The sequence below is a fragment of the Rhinopithecus roxellana genome, chromosome 16, assembly GCF_007565055.1.
Source record: "Rhinopithecus roxellana isolate Shanxi Qingling chromosome 16, ASM756505v1, whole genome shotgun sequence".
Lineage (NCBI taxonomy): Eukaryota > Metazoa > Chordata > Mammalia > Primates > Cercopithecidae > Rhinopithecus > Rhinopithecus roxellana.
This window is the reverse complement of record NC_044564.1, coordinates 111940729-111961777: the sequence shown is the minus strand read 5'-3', so window position 1 is coordinate 111961777 and position 21049 is coordinate 111940729. Positions and strand designations below refer to the sequence as shown.

At 37.9% G+C, this 21049-nt stretch overlaps 1 protein-coding gene and 1 non-coding gene across 2 annotated transcripts in view; both read left to right on the top strand.

Annotated features, from left to right (window-relative positions):
• The window catches only part of SVEP1 (sushi, von Willebrand factor type A, EGF and pentraxin domain containing 1), a 260322-nt gene that overhangs the window by 23099 nt on the left and 216174 nt on the right, over positions 1-21049 (top strand). Inside the window, exons 2-3 of the mRNA XM_010365569.2 lie at positions 7319-7574; positions 11116-11292. Coding sequence (XP_010363871.2) covers positions 7319-7574; positions 11116-11292 — 433 coding nt within the window. The remainder of the gene's footprint in view (positions 1-7318; positions 7575-11115; positions 11293-21049) is intronic.
• LOC115894048 lies at positions 17153-17256 on the top strand. Its single transcript, XR_004054104.1, has one exon. It is a non-coding gene; the product is annotated as a U6 spliceosomal RNA (small nuclear RNA).

Here is a 21049-nt window from a genome sequence, read left to right as displayed (position 1 = left end):
GAATTTGAAGGGCAAAGTATTACAAGTAGCTTATGGTGCATTGTTTGGACTAAATGTTTCTTAACACAGAAACAATATATGGGGAAAACAGATTGAAACACTGACATAATTTACTAATTTTCTGCCCCTTGGAGAATAGGTGTCATATAGTCATAGTAGGTATTAGTTCATTGTATCCAGTTATTTATTTATTTATTTATTTATATTTTTTTCTATTGGCTCATCAAGATTGATCAAGTTCTTTAAAAGATGACTTTATGGCTGGGTGTGGTGGCTCACACTCATAATCTCAGCACTTTGGGAGGCTGAGGTGGGTGGGTGACCTGAGGTCAGGAGTTCAAGACCAGCCTGATCAACATGGCAAAACCCCAACTCTACTAAATACAAAAAATGAGCTGGGCATGCTGGCACATGCCTGTAATCCCAGTTATTCGGGAGCCTGAGGCAGGAGAACTGCTTGAACCCGGGAGGCAGAGGTTGCAGTGAGCCAAGATCATACCACTGCACTCCAGGCTGGGCGACAGAGTGAGACTTTGTCCCCCAAAACAAAACAAAACAAAACAATAACAAAAAAAGACTTTATTAGCTTCTCTAGTTAGTATTCTCTGTCAAGGCTGGTCACAATGGATAATTGCAACTAAGGTTGTGTTGCAGTTGGTATGATATTGGCACATAGTTTAATTAATGGAGCCCAAGAGCAAACACTGTCCCCATGCCAGATCTGCTGTGACCTCTCTTTTGCTTTCAAGACAATTTTTCAAAACAGTTCTCTTGCAGCCTGACATGGAGTGGGGGTGCAGTCTTGTGTAATGGTGATGGATCTCGGGTGTTAAAACAATGTTACACAACCCTGCATTTTTGTCATTCTAATGACTACTGCTGGACAAGGGAAGCTTACTTTCCTGCCAGATATTTAAACAAGCTAATCAGAGGCTTGATATAATACAGATGGTGATAACCTTTTGCCATACAAAGTCCATGTTGAGTTTTTCTTTGGCAGCAGAGGGTTTGTCTCATTCAGTATTCTGGACCCAAAAATTCTGTTTCTTAAATGCCTCACAAAGGCTAACAGATGATGTAAACTATTTCAGGAATATTGAAAAGAGAATCAAGTGCTGGGCTTCTAGTACATTCCACAAACATGACCACAAATCTATTTACTTCTTAAATCTGGGGTATAAAAATGTTTTGATGGAAATAATGTTTTTATTCAAATATGATGAAGCACAAAGATTGGGGCAAGGGGTAAATTATTTTCAGTAAATCCCCGCCCCTCCTCTATCCTTAAAGTACATTCCAAACCCAGATCTTGTGTAATTCTTTGCTTGGACTACTAGTCCTGCTATTCTTCTTGCTATTTTAAGCTTAATATATTGTCTTGTCAACAGATGTAATGGTTCCTGTAAATATTCACCAGTTCTCTGTAAAAAGAGAAGAAAAATAGAATCATGGCTTGAAGTGTTTTGTGCGTAATGAGTAGTACAGCAAGAAATCACTGCTAAATCCTAATGTGGATGTTAAAGAATGTTATTGACAGGAGCTAGATTGATATTACGAAATAAATTCGTTTGTTTCAGAAGGACAATAAAGGCACACATAAGTTTATCTTTGTTGTACAAAACTATACAGAACATACACACGTGCATGTGCCCAGACACACTAACTACTCACTCAAGACCAACGCACTCAAGTAACTCTGCTCCAGAGTATCCTGTAGTTTATCCACTGCACTCTTTCATCCATTCATTCATTGAAGGAATAGTTAGAACAAATACTTTGTGCCAGACACTACTGAGAATATCACACTGAAAAGACAATCTCCTTCTTTTTTTTTTTTTTTTTTTTTCACTTCTCCTCCTTTCTAGGAAAATTCTCACGTTTTTAATGTCTTGCTTACGGTTTTTTAATGTCTTGCTTACAGTTAACTGCTGTGGCTTTGTAGAAGAAACAGTAATCAAAATGCGCACAAGCTTAGGGCAGGTGTCTGTGGAGGTGAGACGGTGAAATTCAGAGGGGAACAATCAGACAGAAAGCGAGTTATTACTTGGCAAAGAGCAAGGATAGTGTAAACGCAACTTGCCAGCGAGTTATTACTTGGTAAAGAGCAAGGATAGTGTAAACGCAACTTGCCACATCTTGGCATACTAGAACTAGAAGTTACCCTTCAAATATGGAAAAGTATAATTTTAAAGACAATTTTTTTTTTTTTTTTTTTTTTTTTTTTTTTTTTTGAGGCGGAGTCTCGCTCTGTCTCCCAGGCTGGAGTGCAGTGGCCAGATCTCAGCTCACTGCAAGCTCCGCCTCCCGGATTTACGCCATTCTCCTGCCTCAGCCTCCCGAGTAGCTGGGACCACAGGCGCCCGCCACCTCCCCCGGCTAGTTTTTGTATTTTTTTTAGTAGAGACGAGGTTTCACTGTGTCAGCCAGGATGGTCTCGATCTCCTGACCTCGTGATCCGCCCGTCTCGGCCTCCCAAAGTGCTGGGATTACAGGCTTGAGCCACCTATTAAAATGTCTCATTTCATCTCATACATAGCAGATAATTGGACTTTTCCTCAAAGGTGGTTCTGAACAACAACAACAAAAAATGTGTATTTGTGTGTACATATTTCACTTTGTTCCAATTATTATTTATGTCAATAACACTTTTCCCCTGGAATGTGTACTAACTGAAAATGTAAATACACACACACACACACACACACACACACACACCTACCTATACATACACATAAATGTCTATATTATACTTGATACATTTAAATCCACTTCAATTATTTTTTTTATTGATACTCAAATGGACCTTTATTTGGCCAGAAGGAGCCTCTTTAGGCTGGCTCCTGTTTCTTCTGGGCATGTTTTTAGGAATCTTGAACAGCATCTTTGTTTTCCTACTTGAGAGGATGTTGCAAGCTCATTTTGAACATTCCCTGCCATAGACCTGAAACCAACCATTTCTTCACCAATTCCTGGTTCCTTTTAGTGGGTAATAATATTTGGAGACCACAGTGGGGGCTTTAGAGATGCCCATTTCTACTGGGGCTGGTCCTTGGTTCTGTCCGTTTTTGTGTATCTGCTAGTGTATCTTTGGGATAGATTCCTAGATGTGGGATTACTGGATCAAATGATTAGATAGAAACATTTTAAAGAAGAATGTCATAAGCAGACTCTCAAGCTCTATTAGAAAAGAAAAATTCAAGGTTAAACACAAACATTTTAATAGAGAGAAAAAAAGGTGGTAGATTTTCCTTACCAGATACAAAAAAAAAAAAAAAAAAAAAAAATAGTATAAAGCTATAGCAGCCGAGACAGGGTGGTGTAGGCCAAGAACAAGCAAGTAGAGTGATAAACCTGGATGGAGAGACTATACCCAGGGAAAGAACAGTTTAATCAGTAAATGGTTTACAGGAAAATTGCTTATTCTGTTTAATAAAAATAAAAGTAGTCTCTATGTCACAGAAAAGACAAAAGATATCTATTTGGACTTAAATATTTTAAAAATATAAGCATTAAGGAAAAGTATGTGAGAATATTTAATAGGCTTGCGGTGGGGAAACTTTTTAAAGCAAGATACGGGAAGACACAGGAGATAAGGATGACTCCAAGGTTTTTGTTTGAGCAACTGGAAGAATTGCTGCATGATGTGCCACTCCTTATTGACAAATATTTATTGAGCGCCTATCATTTGCCAAGCACTCTTCTAGTCTCTGGGTTTTGATGACTTTAAAAAATACACAAAAATACCTGCCTTCAAGGAAGTTACATTTAGGGATAAGACTAGGCTTCTGTTTTAAGCCACCCTTGGTCTTGAAATACTGGGCCTGTCTCCCCTAGATATCTTTGAACTGTGTTGCAGAGGGGTTAAAGTGACCTCCTTCTCTTCCAGCCTTGGCCTTCATTTCTAGCCCTTGCCTCTCCTTCTAAATAGGTGGTGATGACAGGATTCCAAAAAGTTTTCTCTACTTTCCAAGATATCACAAGGTTTCATCAGGAAGAGAAACTGTGTATGTAAAAGATAAATAAATTCACCATCTGCTGATTAAAATGTTTTAATCTCTATTTCCCCAATACTAAATTTAATTTACATTTTGTGACCCCAATTCTCCTGGTGACAGAAACTTCATGTAGGCACATCTAAGCAAACTCAAAATCAGAAGTCTTTCAAGCACTGCATTTTTGAAAACAAAGTCACGTTGAGAAATACTACCTCTTCCCTTCCTCCCTGTAGTTGACTTGAAGCTCTGGGGCTTGGGCAAAGTTACAGCAAAGGAAGAGAGATTCACCTCTCAGCTCTGACATGTCCTCTGCTCCCATCCTCTGAGATGCCCAGTTGTTTCATCAATAGTCTTGATAGTCTTTGTTGGTCATCTGCATGTCTATTGGTTAGTGTTGTCACCTTTGATGCAGCTATCTCCTGGGGCTTCCAGGATCTCTTCCCATGGATATTGCCCGAGAGAGACACATCTCTTGTTGGCTCACGAGGTCTATGGTGTCATCTACTGCCGTACCTTTATTATTGCAAGACTCCTTCAAGAGTCTTAAAATTGCATTGACTCTCTCTCTGCTACACCTCTCTGGAATACATAAGCTTCATCAGGTGCCCTCTCCTTTACCACCCAATAGAGTAGTTTCACTCTATTGCAGGGGGCCCCAACACCCAGGCTGTGGACTGATGCTGATCTATGGCCTGTTAGGAACTGGGCCACACAACAGGAGTGAGCAGTGGGCAAGCGAGCATTACCACCTGAGCTCTGCCTCCTGTCAGATCAGCGGCAGCATTAGATTCTCATAGGAGCATGAACACTATTGTGAACTGTATGCGAGGGATCCTTATGAGAATCTAATGCCTAATGATCTGTCACTGTCTCCCATCACCCCCAGATGGGACCATCTAGTTGTGGGAAAACAAGTTCAGTGCTCCAACTGATTCTATGTTATAGTGACTTGTGTAATTATTTTATTTTATATTATAATGTAAAAATAATAGAAATAAAATTCACAATAAATATAATGCGCTTGAATCATCCTGAAACTGTCCTCCAGCCCCATCCCAGTTCGTGGAAAAATTGTCTTCCAGGAAACTGGTCGCAGATGCCAAAAAGGCTGGGGACTGGCTGGACGTGGTGGCTCCTGCGTCAGGGCGTGGTGGCTCACGCCTGTAATGCCAGCACTTTGGGAGACTGAGGCAGGTGGATCATGAGGTCAGGAGATCAAGACCATCCTGGCCAAAATGGTGAAACCTTGTTTCTACTGAAAATAAAAAAATTAGCCGAGCGTGGTGGTATGAGCCTGTAGTCCCAGCTACTCAGGAGGCTAAGGCAGGAGAATAGCTTGAACCTGGGAGGCGGAGGTTTCAGTGAGCCAAGATCACACCACTGCACTCCAGCCTGGGTGACAGATTGAGACTCCGACTCAAAAAAAAAAAAAAAAAAAAAAAAAAAGGTTGGCGACCACTGCTCTATTGTCCCGTGTCACTGGGACCAAGGGCACTTCTTTGGGATATACCACCATCCCAGATATCCAGATGGAAAGGGGACCTGGGGACCTCTGTGCCTAAAGGGAGGCTTGTCAATCATCTCTTCTTCTGTGACAGAGTTAGGGGTGTGAAGAGAGTGTGGAGAGTTCAGGGTCTCACCGCAACATCTCACATTTCTCACTCTCCCCTAACTCTTTCCCTCTTCCTCTCGTCAGAGGTTTTTTCTTCTCTAGAGTGTGGAAAAATTTCACACTTACCAAGCATTCATTCCAGATCTTCCTGTCATTCATCAAGAGGGCAGCTTTTTAAACTTTAAGAGCCAAGAATTTCAAGAGTGTTGATTGGGCCCCTTGGTGTGAGTATTTGGGGAATGTCTCCGGTAACGTCCTGAATGCTACTCTGTCGCAGAAGCCACCCTCTGTGCCTGTCTTTGGTGTGGTCCCATCTGTGTGATTTTCCTTGATCTCATTTGGTTTTTGAGAAGGAGTGTGAAGTGTTTGAATACCCCTTCTCTAACTGCTGGCTTTCCAGATATTTCTGGAGGCATTGTTAGTTTCGCTTAATTTTCCTTAAATTCAGATTTAACAGCTTTAGCTTTGACTCACAAACACTAACTAAATTTAGGTAAGAATTATTGAATTGTAATGAATACCCACTGATTACATACTAATGAAGATTGCTTTCTACAGACGTGAATCTCATAGTCTGAGAATCTGGATCTCATAGTGAGTCTGCACCCTAAAGTGAATTGTATCAAACATTTAACGAATCACAATATCTCCTTTTCACTTTAACACAATGTAGGATGCAGCTGTCACTCTTCCTGCCTACCTTCTGATTCAATAAACATGTTGTGTTTATTGAATTCTTGCCTAATAAACATGAAGTTCTTTTTTAAAAATTAATTTATTTTTTAATGGGATTTTTTTCTAAGAACTTACCAGAAAATATACCCTGGTGCTTCTTTATCTTTTCTACCCATTTGTAGTGAAAAGCAATAACAGCAAATTGAATTAAATGCCAGATTCACCACTGGAATTCTTGTGCCTTTATGGTCTGGTGTTACAAAGCATCAGTGGCAATATATAAATGTCTTTTTAAAAGGTTTCATTTTTTAAAAATTCTATCTGTAGAGAAGGAAGAGCATATATCATTGTAAAACAGAATTCACTTGTCCTAAAATAATAAAGTCCCAGTGTCAGATTTAGTGAATCAGTATTTCTGGATACCACCAAAACTAGCTGTTTTTATGCTAGTACTGGGTGGTCCAAAAAGATGAAGTATTGAATCAATTCTATGTTTTTTGGAGGAGCAGTGGAAAAACAAATATAGGAAACAGGTCAGCCATTATTGACTCTGGAAAAGACATGTTCTGTCAAATTTCCTTCCCATTAGGATTTTAGCGTATGATTGTGCAGTGGTTTGGATAGAGATAGATAGATAATAGATAGATAGATAGATAATTTGTAGAATTCGGACTCAGATTTGGTTCATATTTTGAGAGCCCGAGAATCAATAAAAATCATGTAATAATAAGTGATAATATTGATTAAAAATTCATTCCATAAGTGTTTGTTGTACTTCATTAGCAAGCTCCATCAGCAATGATGATGATGATGATGATAGTTTTTAAATGCTTTTGAGGTTTGTTGTGGCTCTGTGAGAAGACCATTGTAGGCTCTCATCAGTGCCTGTTTCTGTTTTACTCTCTGACTAGGGCTTCCATCCCTCATGCCTGTGAAATACTGACGATCTTTGCAAGTACTGCCTTACATAAGAAGAGAAGCACACAGTAGGGCAAGACAGTACAAATTCATACTAACTTTCCCCATTTCATTACAGCAAATTCTTCTTCATGCTAGAGAAAACTCAACAAAAGTTGTATTTCTCATTACTGATGGATATTCCAATGGGGGAGACCCTAGACCAATTGCGGCATCACTGCGAGATTCAGGAGTGGAGATCTTCACTTTTGGCATATGGCAAGGGAACATTCGAGAGCTGAATGACATGGCTTCTGCCCCAAAGGAGGAGCACTGTTACTTGCTACACAGTTTTGAAGAATTTGAGGCTTTAGCTCGCCGAGCATTGCATGAAGGTAATGGAAACCTAATGGCATCACAAAGGTACTTTTAAATGAGGTTTCCTTCCCTCACTGCTTGAAACCCATGGGAGGGTAATATCAAACCCTCACAAGGTCTTTGCTGAATATGATGCCCATGTGTCCTTTGGGCATCGTGAAATGTGCTAAACTTCACAGAGATGACATTCTGACCTTGCAACAAGAGAGGTCCTTTTGTTTTTTTCTTAGCAGCTGTTATGTGTTTTCACTAAAATATCCATATGCTCCCACCTTAGAATCAATGGAATAATTTAGGTGTGTTTTGAGGCCACACACAGAGTGGGAAGCCTTGACTTAGATCTCTTTACAGTTATCTGGACAGAGGAAGTAAACATTCAGAGACATGCTCAGTGAAACTCACCAGAATGTTTCCAGAAATACACATGAAGATATAGGAACAATAAATACTTAACACGTACTTCTTGCCCTGACAATTTGAAGATAAATATGCTTATGTAAAAACTTAAGAGCATTAACCCTAAAAGGGAAGAAAATCAGCAAATGCATCATTATTAGAGCTTTTTGTGCATCACTCGTAATTTAATTATAAATTTTAATTTATCAATTATATCATAATTATACATTATATTAAGTTAGCTATGTAATTTAAGCTAAACTTCCTATTAGAATATAGGTTTATGTCTTAGTGAGCTAAGAGAAGAAAACACAGACTAGGAAGAGATCACAGAAAATCTAGCCTCAGATTAAAGTGATGTGACAAATTAGGCTTGATCCTTGCAGGTATCCATGTAAAAGAATCAGTTTGAGGGGAAAACCATGGCAACATGAGTTCTAGGAAATTAGTGATGTTCATAATAAGTAGGTTAGCTCTACTGGAGTTTCTTTAAAAAATAATAATAATAAAGATGGTGCCTTGCTATGTTGCTCAGGCTGGTCTCAAACTCCTGGGCTCAAGCAGTTCTCCCACCTGGGCCTCCCAAAGTGCTAGAATTATAGACATGAGCCACCATGCATAAAGCAAAAAAGATTGATCTCTCTGAGGGATGATGCTGGCCAAAGTTTTTGGAAGCTAGGATTTTAGTGAAGTGAGCAAGGACTTAGGACAGGGGTTAGAAGCAGCAAGAAACTGAGTATGGGAAATAAAGTATGGATTTGGGTTTAAACAGGTTTGGATTTAAGTTCTGGGCCTGCAACTTAATGAAATCTAGTTTTTAAGAGCTAAGCCTTAAAAATCCAGAATGTCTGGATTTAAATCCCAATTTTGTTACCTACTAGCTGAGTGTTTTTGTTTTTTTGTTTGTTTTGTTTTTACATATCATTTATCTTTTATATTCCTTAGGTTTCTTGTAAACAGAAAAGGAAATGAGAATAGTACCTACTCCATAGAATTATTACAACGATTAAATGGGTTAATACATATAAAGTGATGAGAAAGTTCCTGATGGCTTATTATACTCAGCACTCAATAAACTGTCTACTATTACTGATATTTATTATTTATTAATGTAAATTATTATTTATTATTAATTACCCGAGGCAATTTATTTAACAACTATGAACTTCAATTTTCTCTCCATTAAGAATGGAAAATATTATTATATGTATCACAGAGGTTTTCAGAAGGATTAAATAAAATATTTAAAACATCACCAATATAGTATCTAGCACATGGAAGAAGTTCAGTAACTGACTACCTTTGTTTCTCCTTTTCTCCAAGGAAAGTGATATGTTAAGTGGGAAAACAGGGGGGTTGCAGTTGGAGATAGTGGGTGTTGCCAGATGGGATTATGAAATTATGAGTGCTATCAACAAATTTCAACTCCTGTCATCCCTCTGTCTTCTAGGACTGGGGACTTCTGTCCTGATGGAAGTTGACCCAGAAAACTAGAGTCAACAACGAAAGGGTTTTGGTTGCCATAATGCAATAAGGTTCTAGAAGACACCACATTTATTACACTAAACTAATATCTAAAATGTGTAATACTTTAGTTGAGTTTCTAAGTTGACTAAGTAAAACCCTGTTTTTACTGGAAAGACATGATCAGATGAAAGGAAATGAGGCTCGTTTCCCCTGCTTCTGTGTTCTCTGTAGCTACTTTCAATTTAGATGGATCCACTTTGGGTTTCACTACTGTTCATGTTTCTGGCCATTCTCAATAGACATAGGTTACAGAATAATAACTTTCCCCATTTGTACCTCCTCCACTTATCTCCCTTTCAGACCTGAATACTAGTATACTAGTCTTGACAGCTATGTTTTTCTCTTCTTCTCACCCTTTTTGAGACAGGGTCTCATTCTGTCACACAGGCTGTAGTGCAGTGTGATCACAGCTCACTGCAGCCTCCACCTCCCAGGCTCAAGGGATCCTCCCACCTCAGTCTTCCAAGTATCTGGGACAACAGGCGTGTACCACCATGCCCAGCTAATTTTTTTTAATTGTAATTGTTTTTGTAGAGACAGGGTCTCACTATGTTACCTAGGCTGGACAACTAGGTTTTCCTTGCTCCCTGACTTGCTTTACTGCCAAAGAAACCTGTAGTCCAGTGTCTCAGAGCTAAGTCCTAGGGGCCTGTGTTACAGATCTTTTACCCACACCACAATTTATTGGAAGGAGCTTACCAGGGTACCTGGTTGCACTGGGTTCTTTCCGTTGGGGCTGGAGTCTTCCCTTTGCTTTGCCCCTATCTAGATGAGATAGATGTTCTATATTTGAGTTTACCACCAATCTCCTTCCCAGGTGTCCAATTGTAGCCCATGTGTCTTGCTGGAACTTACCCACTTAAATTCCTGCTATGAGCCCATCATATCTGGGCTTAGAGCCCCATGGATCTAGCATTGGAATTTAGTCTACAACTTTCAAACTTCTTGAAAAGAATAAAGGACTTACTGTTTGTCTGATTTTAGGCCATCCATTCTGGGTCAATCATATTCAGCCTTACCCCACCCTGTCAAGTCACTTTCTAAACAGGTCTGCCTGAGTTATTGCATTTCCAGGATGCCTCATTTCAGAGCACAGCTCAAGTAATAAGAATGGTCTTTATTTACCTACTCAAATACCGTAGAAGTGATGGTGTTTATTCCAAAGTTGGTGGCTCACAATTAACATCTTTGTGCAGTGATCAGGATGGTGACTTTGTTTTTCATTGGAACAAGGATTTGGGGAATCTGGTTGCTGGGGCCTGACCTCACCCAGAGGCAGTGGAATGCTGCTGCTTTGGAAGCCGGGGGAATGACCTGCAGAACTGACTGCACTGCTTCCTGCAGCATCTGGAGATTCCTCACTAAAGTACTTAATTTCTGCCTGACCCTGCATGGCCTTGAGAACTTATGATGAGGTCCCAGACTGGAATAACTTAACTGGCTACAATGAATTCCCAGAGTGCGCTAGTACAAATAACACACATTCGTATTTGGGTGGGAGCAGGAAGCATTTGGGAATTAGACGGATATGGAAAGATATTTTCTCCAGCTTGCACTTAAATTTTAATGACTAGAGAATGTAATATTCAACTGTGACTCATTTTTTTATCGCCCTCTGTCATATGTTATTTGTAGATCTACCTTCTGGGAGTTTTATTCAAGATGACATGGTCCACTGCTCATATCTTTGTGACGAAGGCAAGGACTGCTGTGACCGAATGGCAAGCTGCAAGTGTGGGACACACACAGGCCATTTTGAGTGCATCTGTGAAAAGGGGTATTACGGGAAAGGTCTGCAGTATGAATGCACAGGTGAGTCTCCAGTCTATGTATGACAGTTGTCTGTTGCTGTGTGACAAACGATTCTAAAATGCAATGGCTGTAAGGAATACATGCTTGTTATTGCTCATAAGTGTGTGGGGTCAGTGGGGCAGCTTTTTGGGGCTTCAGCTGTGCTGACTCATTTATTTGCCATCAGCGGTGAGGTGAGTAGGCTGCTGGCTGATCTCAGCTGGATTCTCTTATGTGTTTGGGTGTCTGACAATAGTCTGATCTAAAATGGCTTTGTCTAGGACAACAAGGCTATCCTTTATGTGGCCTCTCATACTCCATCAGACTAGCCCAGGCTTGTTCAGGTGGGGACGGCAGGGTTCCAAGAAGAATGGAAGCTTGTAAGGCCCCTTGAAGCCTGGGTTCAGAACTGGGAGGAGAAAGATTTGGAGTCTTTGTAATTAGTCTAATAAAGCAGCCAAATCTGTCCTCTAGGCACATAAACCAAAATATGCCTCAGTCTCTCTATGAGATCAAAACCAGTGGAATTCTTGCCCCCATGCCACTTGTAACTGTTAAGATTGTCACACACACACACAAAAAAATGCATCGTTCACTTGATGGCTTTTAAAACTCTTCAGGAGTCTCCACCAAAGTGCATCAAAAAGTTCTAAAACTGCCATCACTTCAAAATGGAATTGGAATGGCTCTTATCAAAAAGACAGAAAATTACAAATGATGGCAAGGATGGAGAGAAAGAGGAACTCTTAAAGTCTGTTGGTGAGAATGTGAATTAGCATAGCCATTATGGAAAACAATATAGAGGTTCCTCAAAAAATTAAAAAGAGAACTACCATATGATCCAGCAATCCCACTACTGGGCAGATATTTAAAGGAAAGGAGATCAGTATGTAAAAGAGACATCTGCACATCCATGTTTCTTGTACCACTATTCACAATAGCCAAGATACGGAATCAACCTCAGGGTCTATTCAGTGGAAGAACAGATAAAGACAATGTGGTCTGTGTACACAATGGAAGACTACTCAGCCATAAAAAAAGAATGAAATCCTGTCATTCTTGGCAACATGGATGAGTCTGGAGTTGTTAAGTGAAATAAGTCAGGCACAGAAAGACAAATACCACATGTTCTCACTCATATGTGGAAATTTTTAAGAGTTGATCTCACAGAAGTAGAAAAGAAAAGAGTGCTTACTAGAGGCTGGGAATGGTAGGAGGTATGGGGGATGGAGAGACGTTGGGTAAAAGATACAAAATTACTACTAGATAGGAGAAATAAGTTATAATGTTCTGTAACACTGTAGGGTGACTATAGTTAACAATAATTTATTGTACAAAATAGCTAGAAGAGAGGATTTCGAATATTCCCAACACAAAAAAATGATAATTGAGGTGACAGATGTGGTCATTGTCATAATATGACCATTACACATTATATACATGTTTTTAAAATATCATACTGTGCCCTATGCATATGGATAGTTATTATACAACAATTAAAAAATAATAATGAATGGGATTTACTTCATTGACATCTATAATTTTTCCCTCTCTAGGTTTTCTTATAAGAAGATCTTTATATTTTTATATCTTATTAGAGAGGCAAGAAGGGAAACTTAGGAATCTTGTGCTCTACATTATATTTTAAGAAAATATAATATTTTGAAGTAGTACATAGTTTTTCTGTGTTGAATAGCATTTGTTGGATTTTTTTTTTTACCTAAAGAGCAACTTTTGTTTATAGTTTGCAGTTCTTTCATGATTTGCTGTTTAGGGAAACTGTATTCCCATGGAAATTAACACCCACAAGGAAAATTTAGGAAAGCTAGGTTTTCTTTATTTTGTACCATGTGGTCATTCATTGCTTGTTTCATGTGAATATTATTTTATTCTGGCATTTTATAGATGGGTCTGCTCTCCACACAGAAATGAGTTTCTCTGTCTGAAAGGTTCTCTCTTCTTTTCTCCTTTCTTTTTTCCTTCTTCTTTCCTTCTTCCCTTGGGACATTTCCTCTTGTGTCTTTCTTTTACTCTTTTTATTCTTGTTGCCTCTCATCTCCTTTCCCTTAATTTTTCCTGCTTCCTCTGGCCTTGATCCCAGCTGGCAGAAACCTCCTTCCTGGGTCCAACCATCCATGCTCACCCAGCAGAATCACTCCTTCCTTGGCCCTGCTCCCACCCCACCCAGCAGGATTTCTCACTTAAGCAGAAAAAGGTTGGGGGGTTGGGAGGGGATCAGCTCAACTGCCTCTGAGTTGGCAAAGTGCCTCCCCTTGTTTTTCCTTCCCTTTGGATCTTCCCACACTCTCATCAACAGCCCAGCTTGGCACTCTCTCCAACCCCCCTTCCTTACTCCCCCATCCTAGCCCACCGAACCCAGGCAGAAGAGCTCATTTTCCTTGTTGGATGCTGTAGTCAGCATGTCTGCTTTCCGTGTGGTCCTAGACTGAACTGCTCCCTGCCAACCAGCCACTGGCCTGTGGCTGCCTACAGCATCAGCCACTCTGTGCTGTGGCCCTTGCTGTTCCACAGCACTAGAACTTTGCATGCCAGGGGACAAGCAGCAGGAAGAAAGAGGGGGCAGTTCATAAAACCACTGCCCCCAGTTACCCAATAGCCTTGTCTACTACCAGTAACACATTTCAGGATGAAAGGCACAGCAATCCGTGAAATGTGTGTAGTTGGGTGGGCCTGTCATTAGTGCATCAGTAGAGGGGATTGGAGCACTTCTGCTGTTGGTTCTAGCCAAGAACACTAGGCACATAAGGATTAGTTTATCCATCCCTGCCCTTAAATTAGTAAGCCTTAGCTTACTGATACTCAGTGATGCTTTCTTACATACAAGATTTAAATTATATAGAGTTGCATCAACACAAATTTTCATACGGTCATCTTCAATATTTGTTTCTAAGAGATTAGGAAAAGTGGAACTGGAACTCCAAGAGGTGCCTGTGTCTTTTTGTAGCTGTAGGAGGCAGTACTGATCACTGGCTTCTCTGGAATAGTAGGAGCTAAGAGAAAAGAAATTATATCATTCCTATGGCATGAAGGACTCATGACCAGACTCTCCTTTCAGAAAGGCAGAAAGAAATCTTAGCTATACATCATCCAGGACCAAAAACCTGGAAGCAGTGAGCCCCTTTAAAATCCATTTAGTAAATAAGTGTTGAGGATGTTCTCTACACCCCACTGCTAGGCATGAGGTAGGTATTTAATAGTGAGCAGACAGATATGGTCACTCCCTTCTTGGGACTTACAGTCTACTGCAAAAATCAGTTTGTAATTGCCAATAATGTTATGTGTTATTAAATTTTATTTTAAAATGCCCATAGTATGAGGAACAGATGACACAGAAGTTTCAAATTAGACAGCTGAGATCTGAAGGATGACTAGACCATAGCTGTTTTATTACTTAAGGAGAGGACGTTAAATTTCATTCTGAATAGTTGGAATTCTGAGCATTTATCCTCATTGCAGAAACAATGCCTTTCAGAAGGAAATCATTCCTTTTTAGATCCAGAAGTAACCCTAGAGATTATCTGCTCTAAACCCCTCATTCTACAAGAGGAAATTGAGGCCTCAGGAAATATGAGTATATTGCTCAAGATAACATATCCAACCATCAGCAGAACCCCGGGAAGAACCTCAGACACTTTTCTCTAAGTCCTATATTATTTTCAAGATATCACACTGCTGTTTTCCCCCATGTTTGAAAATAACATCTTATATACATTGCTTCTCAGAGACAACAGACACTGAACTGTGTTCAAAATGTTTCACAACACAGAAAGAGCTGGCTTAAATTCAACCTCTGCCAATTATAAACCACATGGCTATGAGCAACTTAATTCCTTCTGTTCTGAGTTTTTTCTGTAAAATGGGCTTAAATTATAGTATAATTTTGTACATGTATACACCCATATGTATGCATGTCTATGGACATAGATATGTGTCAATGTAATATGTAGATATCTATGTATATAGATGTATGTAGATATGTATATAGATTGCATTGTGTATGTGTATGCAAAACTGGTTGGGTTAATAGAGAATATACTTAGAATACATAGGATGGTATGTGGCACATCAATTCTCAAGAAGGGGTGGATTTTATTATTAACCATTATTCTGAGATAATATAAATGTCATGAGAAAGCTAATGAATGAGCATTAAGATAATTACTTCAAGTATGAAATAAGTGACAACCATGTATCTTATGAACTCTGTTCTAGGCTAGACTAGGGGTATTATGCTATACATTCACCAGTGCATGGTGGTGCACAGGCCTTGCACCTAGCAAAGAGCTCTTGCACCTACTAAAGGTGGAATACACTTTTAATCTGATGAGTATCCAGTGAAAAGCAAGAATATTAGATGGGAGAAAGCAGAGGAATAATGTGCCATAGAATGTTGAAGAAAGCAGACGTTATTAAGCTTCAAGTCAATGACAAGTTTAAAAAATAATAGTAAATTAAGACAAAAAGTAGAGGTTGTTTGCCTTGATTAGGATAAGGACAGATGCTGAGACGAGTTATATTTGTTAGTTTCATGGACAAGTAGAATATTAGAAATGGCCATAAGGGTTTTTCCCCATCATTCGTTTGAAAGATGAGGAAATCCCATCCCATCATCATATAGTAAATTTGTGACAGAGCTGAAGTAGAATTACTTCAATTGGTCTCCCAATTTCCAGGCCAAGGCTATCTCACAGGGTACCCTTGAGACCAAAGATAGCTGACCATCACGATATTACTGTGATCTTCTCTTTCTTTCTCGTTGTTCTGGGAGATTGGTGGTCTGGGTTAACTTTGTCTTCAAACAATGACCTCTCAAATCTGTGGCCGAGGCAGTGGCTTCCCTTGAAATGAACGCCACTGTCACAATTAGCAGCTACTTCATGGAGAAGATCCTGATGCACAAAAAAGATTGCAATAATTATAGATCTGTTCCATGTCATGAAAATCTTAACTTGAATACAAGTCCTTGTTAGAGGTACTTGTTAGAAATCACTGACAAGTAATAGTCTGTCAAAGAGTTCAGTTTTATAATTCATGATATGTTTGAACCAGTTTATAATTTCTCTTGACTCAAAACTTCAATGAATTAGTTTCAGATTAATCATGTGCTTTTAGCTGGTGGTCTTGTCATTCTTGTTCTTTTCTCTTGATGTTACATTACTCCTTAAGAAGCCAGAAATGGAGAAAAACAGGAATATCGGATATCAATACTTTTCTTGTGGTAAATCAATCAATGTTTTACAAAAGTGTTGGTATTTTGCTGTGTTTTCTTTAAAAAAAAAAACCGTACATAACTCAGTTTCATTTACTGCAAATATTTTGGATGATTCAGGAATGCAGGTCTGGTATTCTAACACTACATAATTAGATTTAGAGGATGGAGAAAATATTATTCTGAGTTTAGTTATTAAACTTCAGCTAAGGGAACAGTATTGCAAAACTGTGGATCTAATGAAAAGAAGGTGTTACTTACATTTCTGCTTCTGTTACTAGTATGACTTTCTTCATCCTTTACCTTTCACATAGGCATTTGGATACTGAGGATGAGGATGATGATGATGATGATAGCAATAACTGATAATAATAATAGTAGTAGCTAATATTAAATAGTGATTACTATATGTCAGTTTTCTAAGCATTGATTATATTAACTCACATAATCTTTACAATAACTCTCTGGAGTATTTTTTCATTTATAGATAAGGAAACTAAAAGTCTGAGAACTTAAGCAATTTTTCCAGGGGTCACACAGCTAATAAAGCTGGAATATGAGCTCAAGTTTTCTGGCTGCACAATCTATAGTCTAACCATAGGGATAGAAATTTAACAAACAGACTCACAATTAAGAATATAATTTTTGTGCTTGCATTGGCAGCAGATATGCTAAAATTGGAATGATACAGGGAAAATTAGCATGGCCTCTCTTGCAAGGGTGACTAGCAAATTCATGAAGCATTTCTTATTTAAATATGTATTTAAATTTAAATACATTTATATGTTATTTAAATATTTATATATATACCTTCAAAATCTGTTAAGTATTAGTTTGTCCCTTATAATATCATCAATATTTATTGTCAATATTTAATCATTTTAAACTTTCAAAGTAGCATTTTCATATTGTTCAACCTAGTACTCAGAAGGAAAAGAACAGAATGAGTTATATAAAATTTAAATCTGGTCATACTGTGCTCTATTTAATGTTTTTGAATTATGACCCACTCATACAATAAAGTTCAGGCTCCTTTGCATGGTATAAAGGCTTTGCATGACTTGACCTCTCCTTTATTCTTTGAGCTGAGAGCTTGAACTAGTTCTAGTTTTCTGCAGCTCTTATGCTATTTCATTCTTTGGATCTTTCTTCATGCTTTTTCTGGCTCCCTTTCCCATCACACCTAGCTATTGTCTTTGTTCCTACTTCATACATGTTGCTAACAGGCAGTGACTTTCTAATTCATTAGGTGTCCCCACTGCTTGTCTTCAGAGCCTGTAGTAAGTAAGTGCTCAAGAAAAAGGATGTCAGTAAGAAGTAAACTTTAATATCAGAATTTTAAATGGAACAGAACTCATTACTGAAATCTTAGGCAATTGCAAGATTTTCATGTTTGCCTTGAGCACCACAGGATTCCTAGCACAAAGGTGCTAGGTAAGAAATTTTAAAAATGCTTTTAATTTATTTAAAACCAAAATATTTACATTTGATTAACCTTTGCTAACAACAAATCAAATAAACCATGTGATTGCTTTCCTAGATTAATCATTTTAAAATGGATAGATCATCAAATCACAATGAGTAGTCGGTGAACTCTTGTAAATCCAAGCAGTTGCTTGGATTTCTGAATTTCCCCTGGAGGAATTTGAGAGACACAAAGTATAGAGACAACAGGCATCTTGAGGACAGTGCTCGTTTGCAGAGATTGACTATATTTCAATCAGTTAGGCATGTTTGGCAGATTGAACGTTATAGCTGGATAGAGGCCAAGGCTGAGGGCCAGATAACTTGAGCCAAAGCTCCAGCTATGTTATTTTCATAAAAGGAGGAAACACTATCGAAATAGAAACACTGGAATATTTATTTGGGAGTATCTTATTATACATGTAAATATATGCACACAAATCCCCACCCCTACCCTGCACACATACACACATTTTCCTGTGTAAATATTATATCATTTATTTGGAAAGAGAGAGGACAAAGAGCTCTAGAAATTCTTGAATGAAAACCAAAACATTTGGAAATCTTGTTCTGTAAGCAGAGTTTGGCCGGTTTTTTTACCCCCCAAAATATCCTCAGTGGTACGTAATAATGGATTTGTAAGGTATAAGGAATTTGTACAATGTATTCCCATTTGCTTTTTATGAAGGAATATTGCTAACATGTTGACACTGGTTCCATCAACTTAAGCTGAAGAATTTGTAACTGTTGCCTAAATTAGGCTAGTTTGTTCCATTTTCTTTTGAATGAGATAGGTATTCAGCCCCGATAGTGCATTTTCCAGTCTATCATGATTGTAACACACATAAAATTAGACTACTGGTGCAAAGCATCACAAACCCCCAAAGTCAGTGTGTTGTGTTCCTTAGAAATACTCAAAAAATGTAGACAGTAGCCAAGAATTCTCAAGATAAGGATTGTGATCAATATCTGCTTATTGTTATAAGATCTTATCTTTCTCTTCTTCCTTTCCCTAGCCCCATTATAAGATACTCTGTCCAATACAAATGATACGTGAACAAAGGGAAAACATTTAACATCTACTAACTGAATCATGATCTTCAAACATTGTTGCTCATTTAACCCCTAAAAAAGAAAAAATGGAAAATTTATGAATCCCTAGTTGATTTTTAAATGGCCATCTAAATTTTTTTGTCAAGACTTTAAAAGATGGTAATTCATAATACTGTATTGACATTTTAAAATAAAATCATTGTATTAGTTTCAAATATACCCACTAAAATCTAAATATTATCGCAAATGTTTTTAGTATCCATTTGTTAACAAGCACCTTTTTCATTACAGAAATTTTGGTGGCTTCTTATTTTTTTAGTCCTCTTCTATTCTGCTTTCACTACGTAATTCTATTCTAATGCAATATATTTTTTTCCAAAGCCTTCTGTTGATCACAGAATTGTACTTTTCCACTACAAAAATTGTGGATAAAAATTGAAATTAATTTTTAAATGTTCTGTGACCAAAGTTGCTACTAAACTGAGTTATTATCATAATTGCTATTTGTATATAATTTGTCATGCATGTTATACATTTTAATACTTTCTTACACATAAAAATACTGTTGAAAATTCATCTCTTAATAAGATGCATTGTTAATTAGTTCATATATCCATGGATTTTTATTATTCATTGTTAGGTTAAGAGAGCATACAATATCAATTTTGTTTCCTTTTTTTTCACTTTTATGGATTTTAGTGCTGAAAACCTTCTTCATAGGAGTATGTACATGGGACTTGAATAAGTTGTGTTAAATTGATGTCACTCAATTCTTGGAGTTCCTCCTGCATTGCATGCCAAAAATAACATCAGTTATCTATCATCAAAAAAGTATCGTAAATGATTTATTACCTTACAAGTCCCTTAGGTCCTTTACATCTTTATTGAAATTGAAGTATTTGAAACATTTGGACATGCAAAAGGAGTTGTTACACAATCATTACAATCATTCACTTTCTCAGTTTCTGGGATGCCCTCCAAAAATACTTTACTAGGACTTGTTAAATGACTATCTGTGAGTTTTAGTCATGCAAGATGAATAAGTTCTGGAGATATGTTGTAAAACAGTGCCTGTAGTTAAGAAAAGCTTCTTAAAGAAAGACCCTGCTTATTATTTCTTGACTAAAGAAGGGTTTCCAAATGTCAAGATTTTGAATCATGGTGAAGATTTTTCACCTCGGGGCAATGTACTCTAGTAAGATTTGAAGGGGTGAGAAGTACACATTTATTTTGAAAAATGAAAGACAGGCAATTGTGAAAAGGTATCATAGATACTTTCTCAAGCATACTAATTTAGTTATATATTTATGTTGAGGTTCTGGAAATTGGTTCTTTTAAAATGATGCATGTAACATTCACATGCCACTTGCGAAGTCTTTGCCTTACATGCATTTCTCATTTGCAGAAGAGGAAACAGTTTTGAATAATTTAAGTAGTTTTTCTAATGTCATTCAACTATAAAGAGGTAGAATTCACTGTGACCAAGTAGGCTTCATCCCTGGGATGCAAGTTTGGTTCAACAAAAGCAAATCAATAAATGTTACTCATCACATAAACAGAATTAAAGACAAAAACCATATGATTATCTCAATAGATGCAGAAAAGGCTTTTGATGAAATTCAACATTCCTTCATGTTAAAACCTCTTAATAAACTTGGTATTGAAGAAGCATACCTCAAAATAATAAGAGCCATCTATGATATATCCACAACCAGCATCATACTAAATGAGGAAAATACTTGAAAACTGGCTTAAGACAAGAATGCTTTCTCTTACCACTCCTATTAAACATAGTATTGGAAGTCCTGACCAGAGCATTCAGGCAACGGAAAGAAATAAAGAGGATCTAAATAGGAAGAGAGGAAGTCAAACTATCTCTATTTGCAGATGTCATGATTCTATATCTAGAAAACCCTGTAGTCTCTGCCCAAAAACTCATTCAGCTGATAAACAACTCCAGCAAAGTTTCAGAATACAAAATCAATGTACAAAAATCAGGAATGTAATTTCACAATTGCCACAAAAATAATA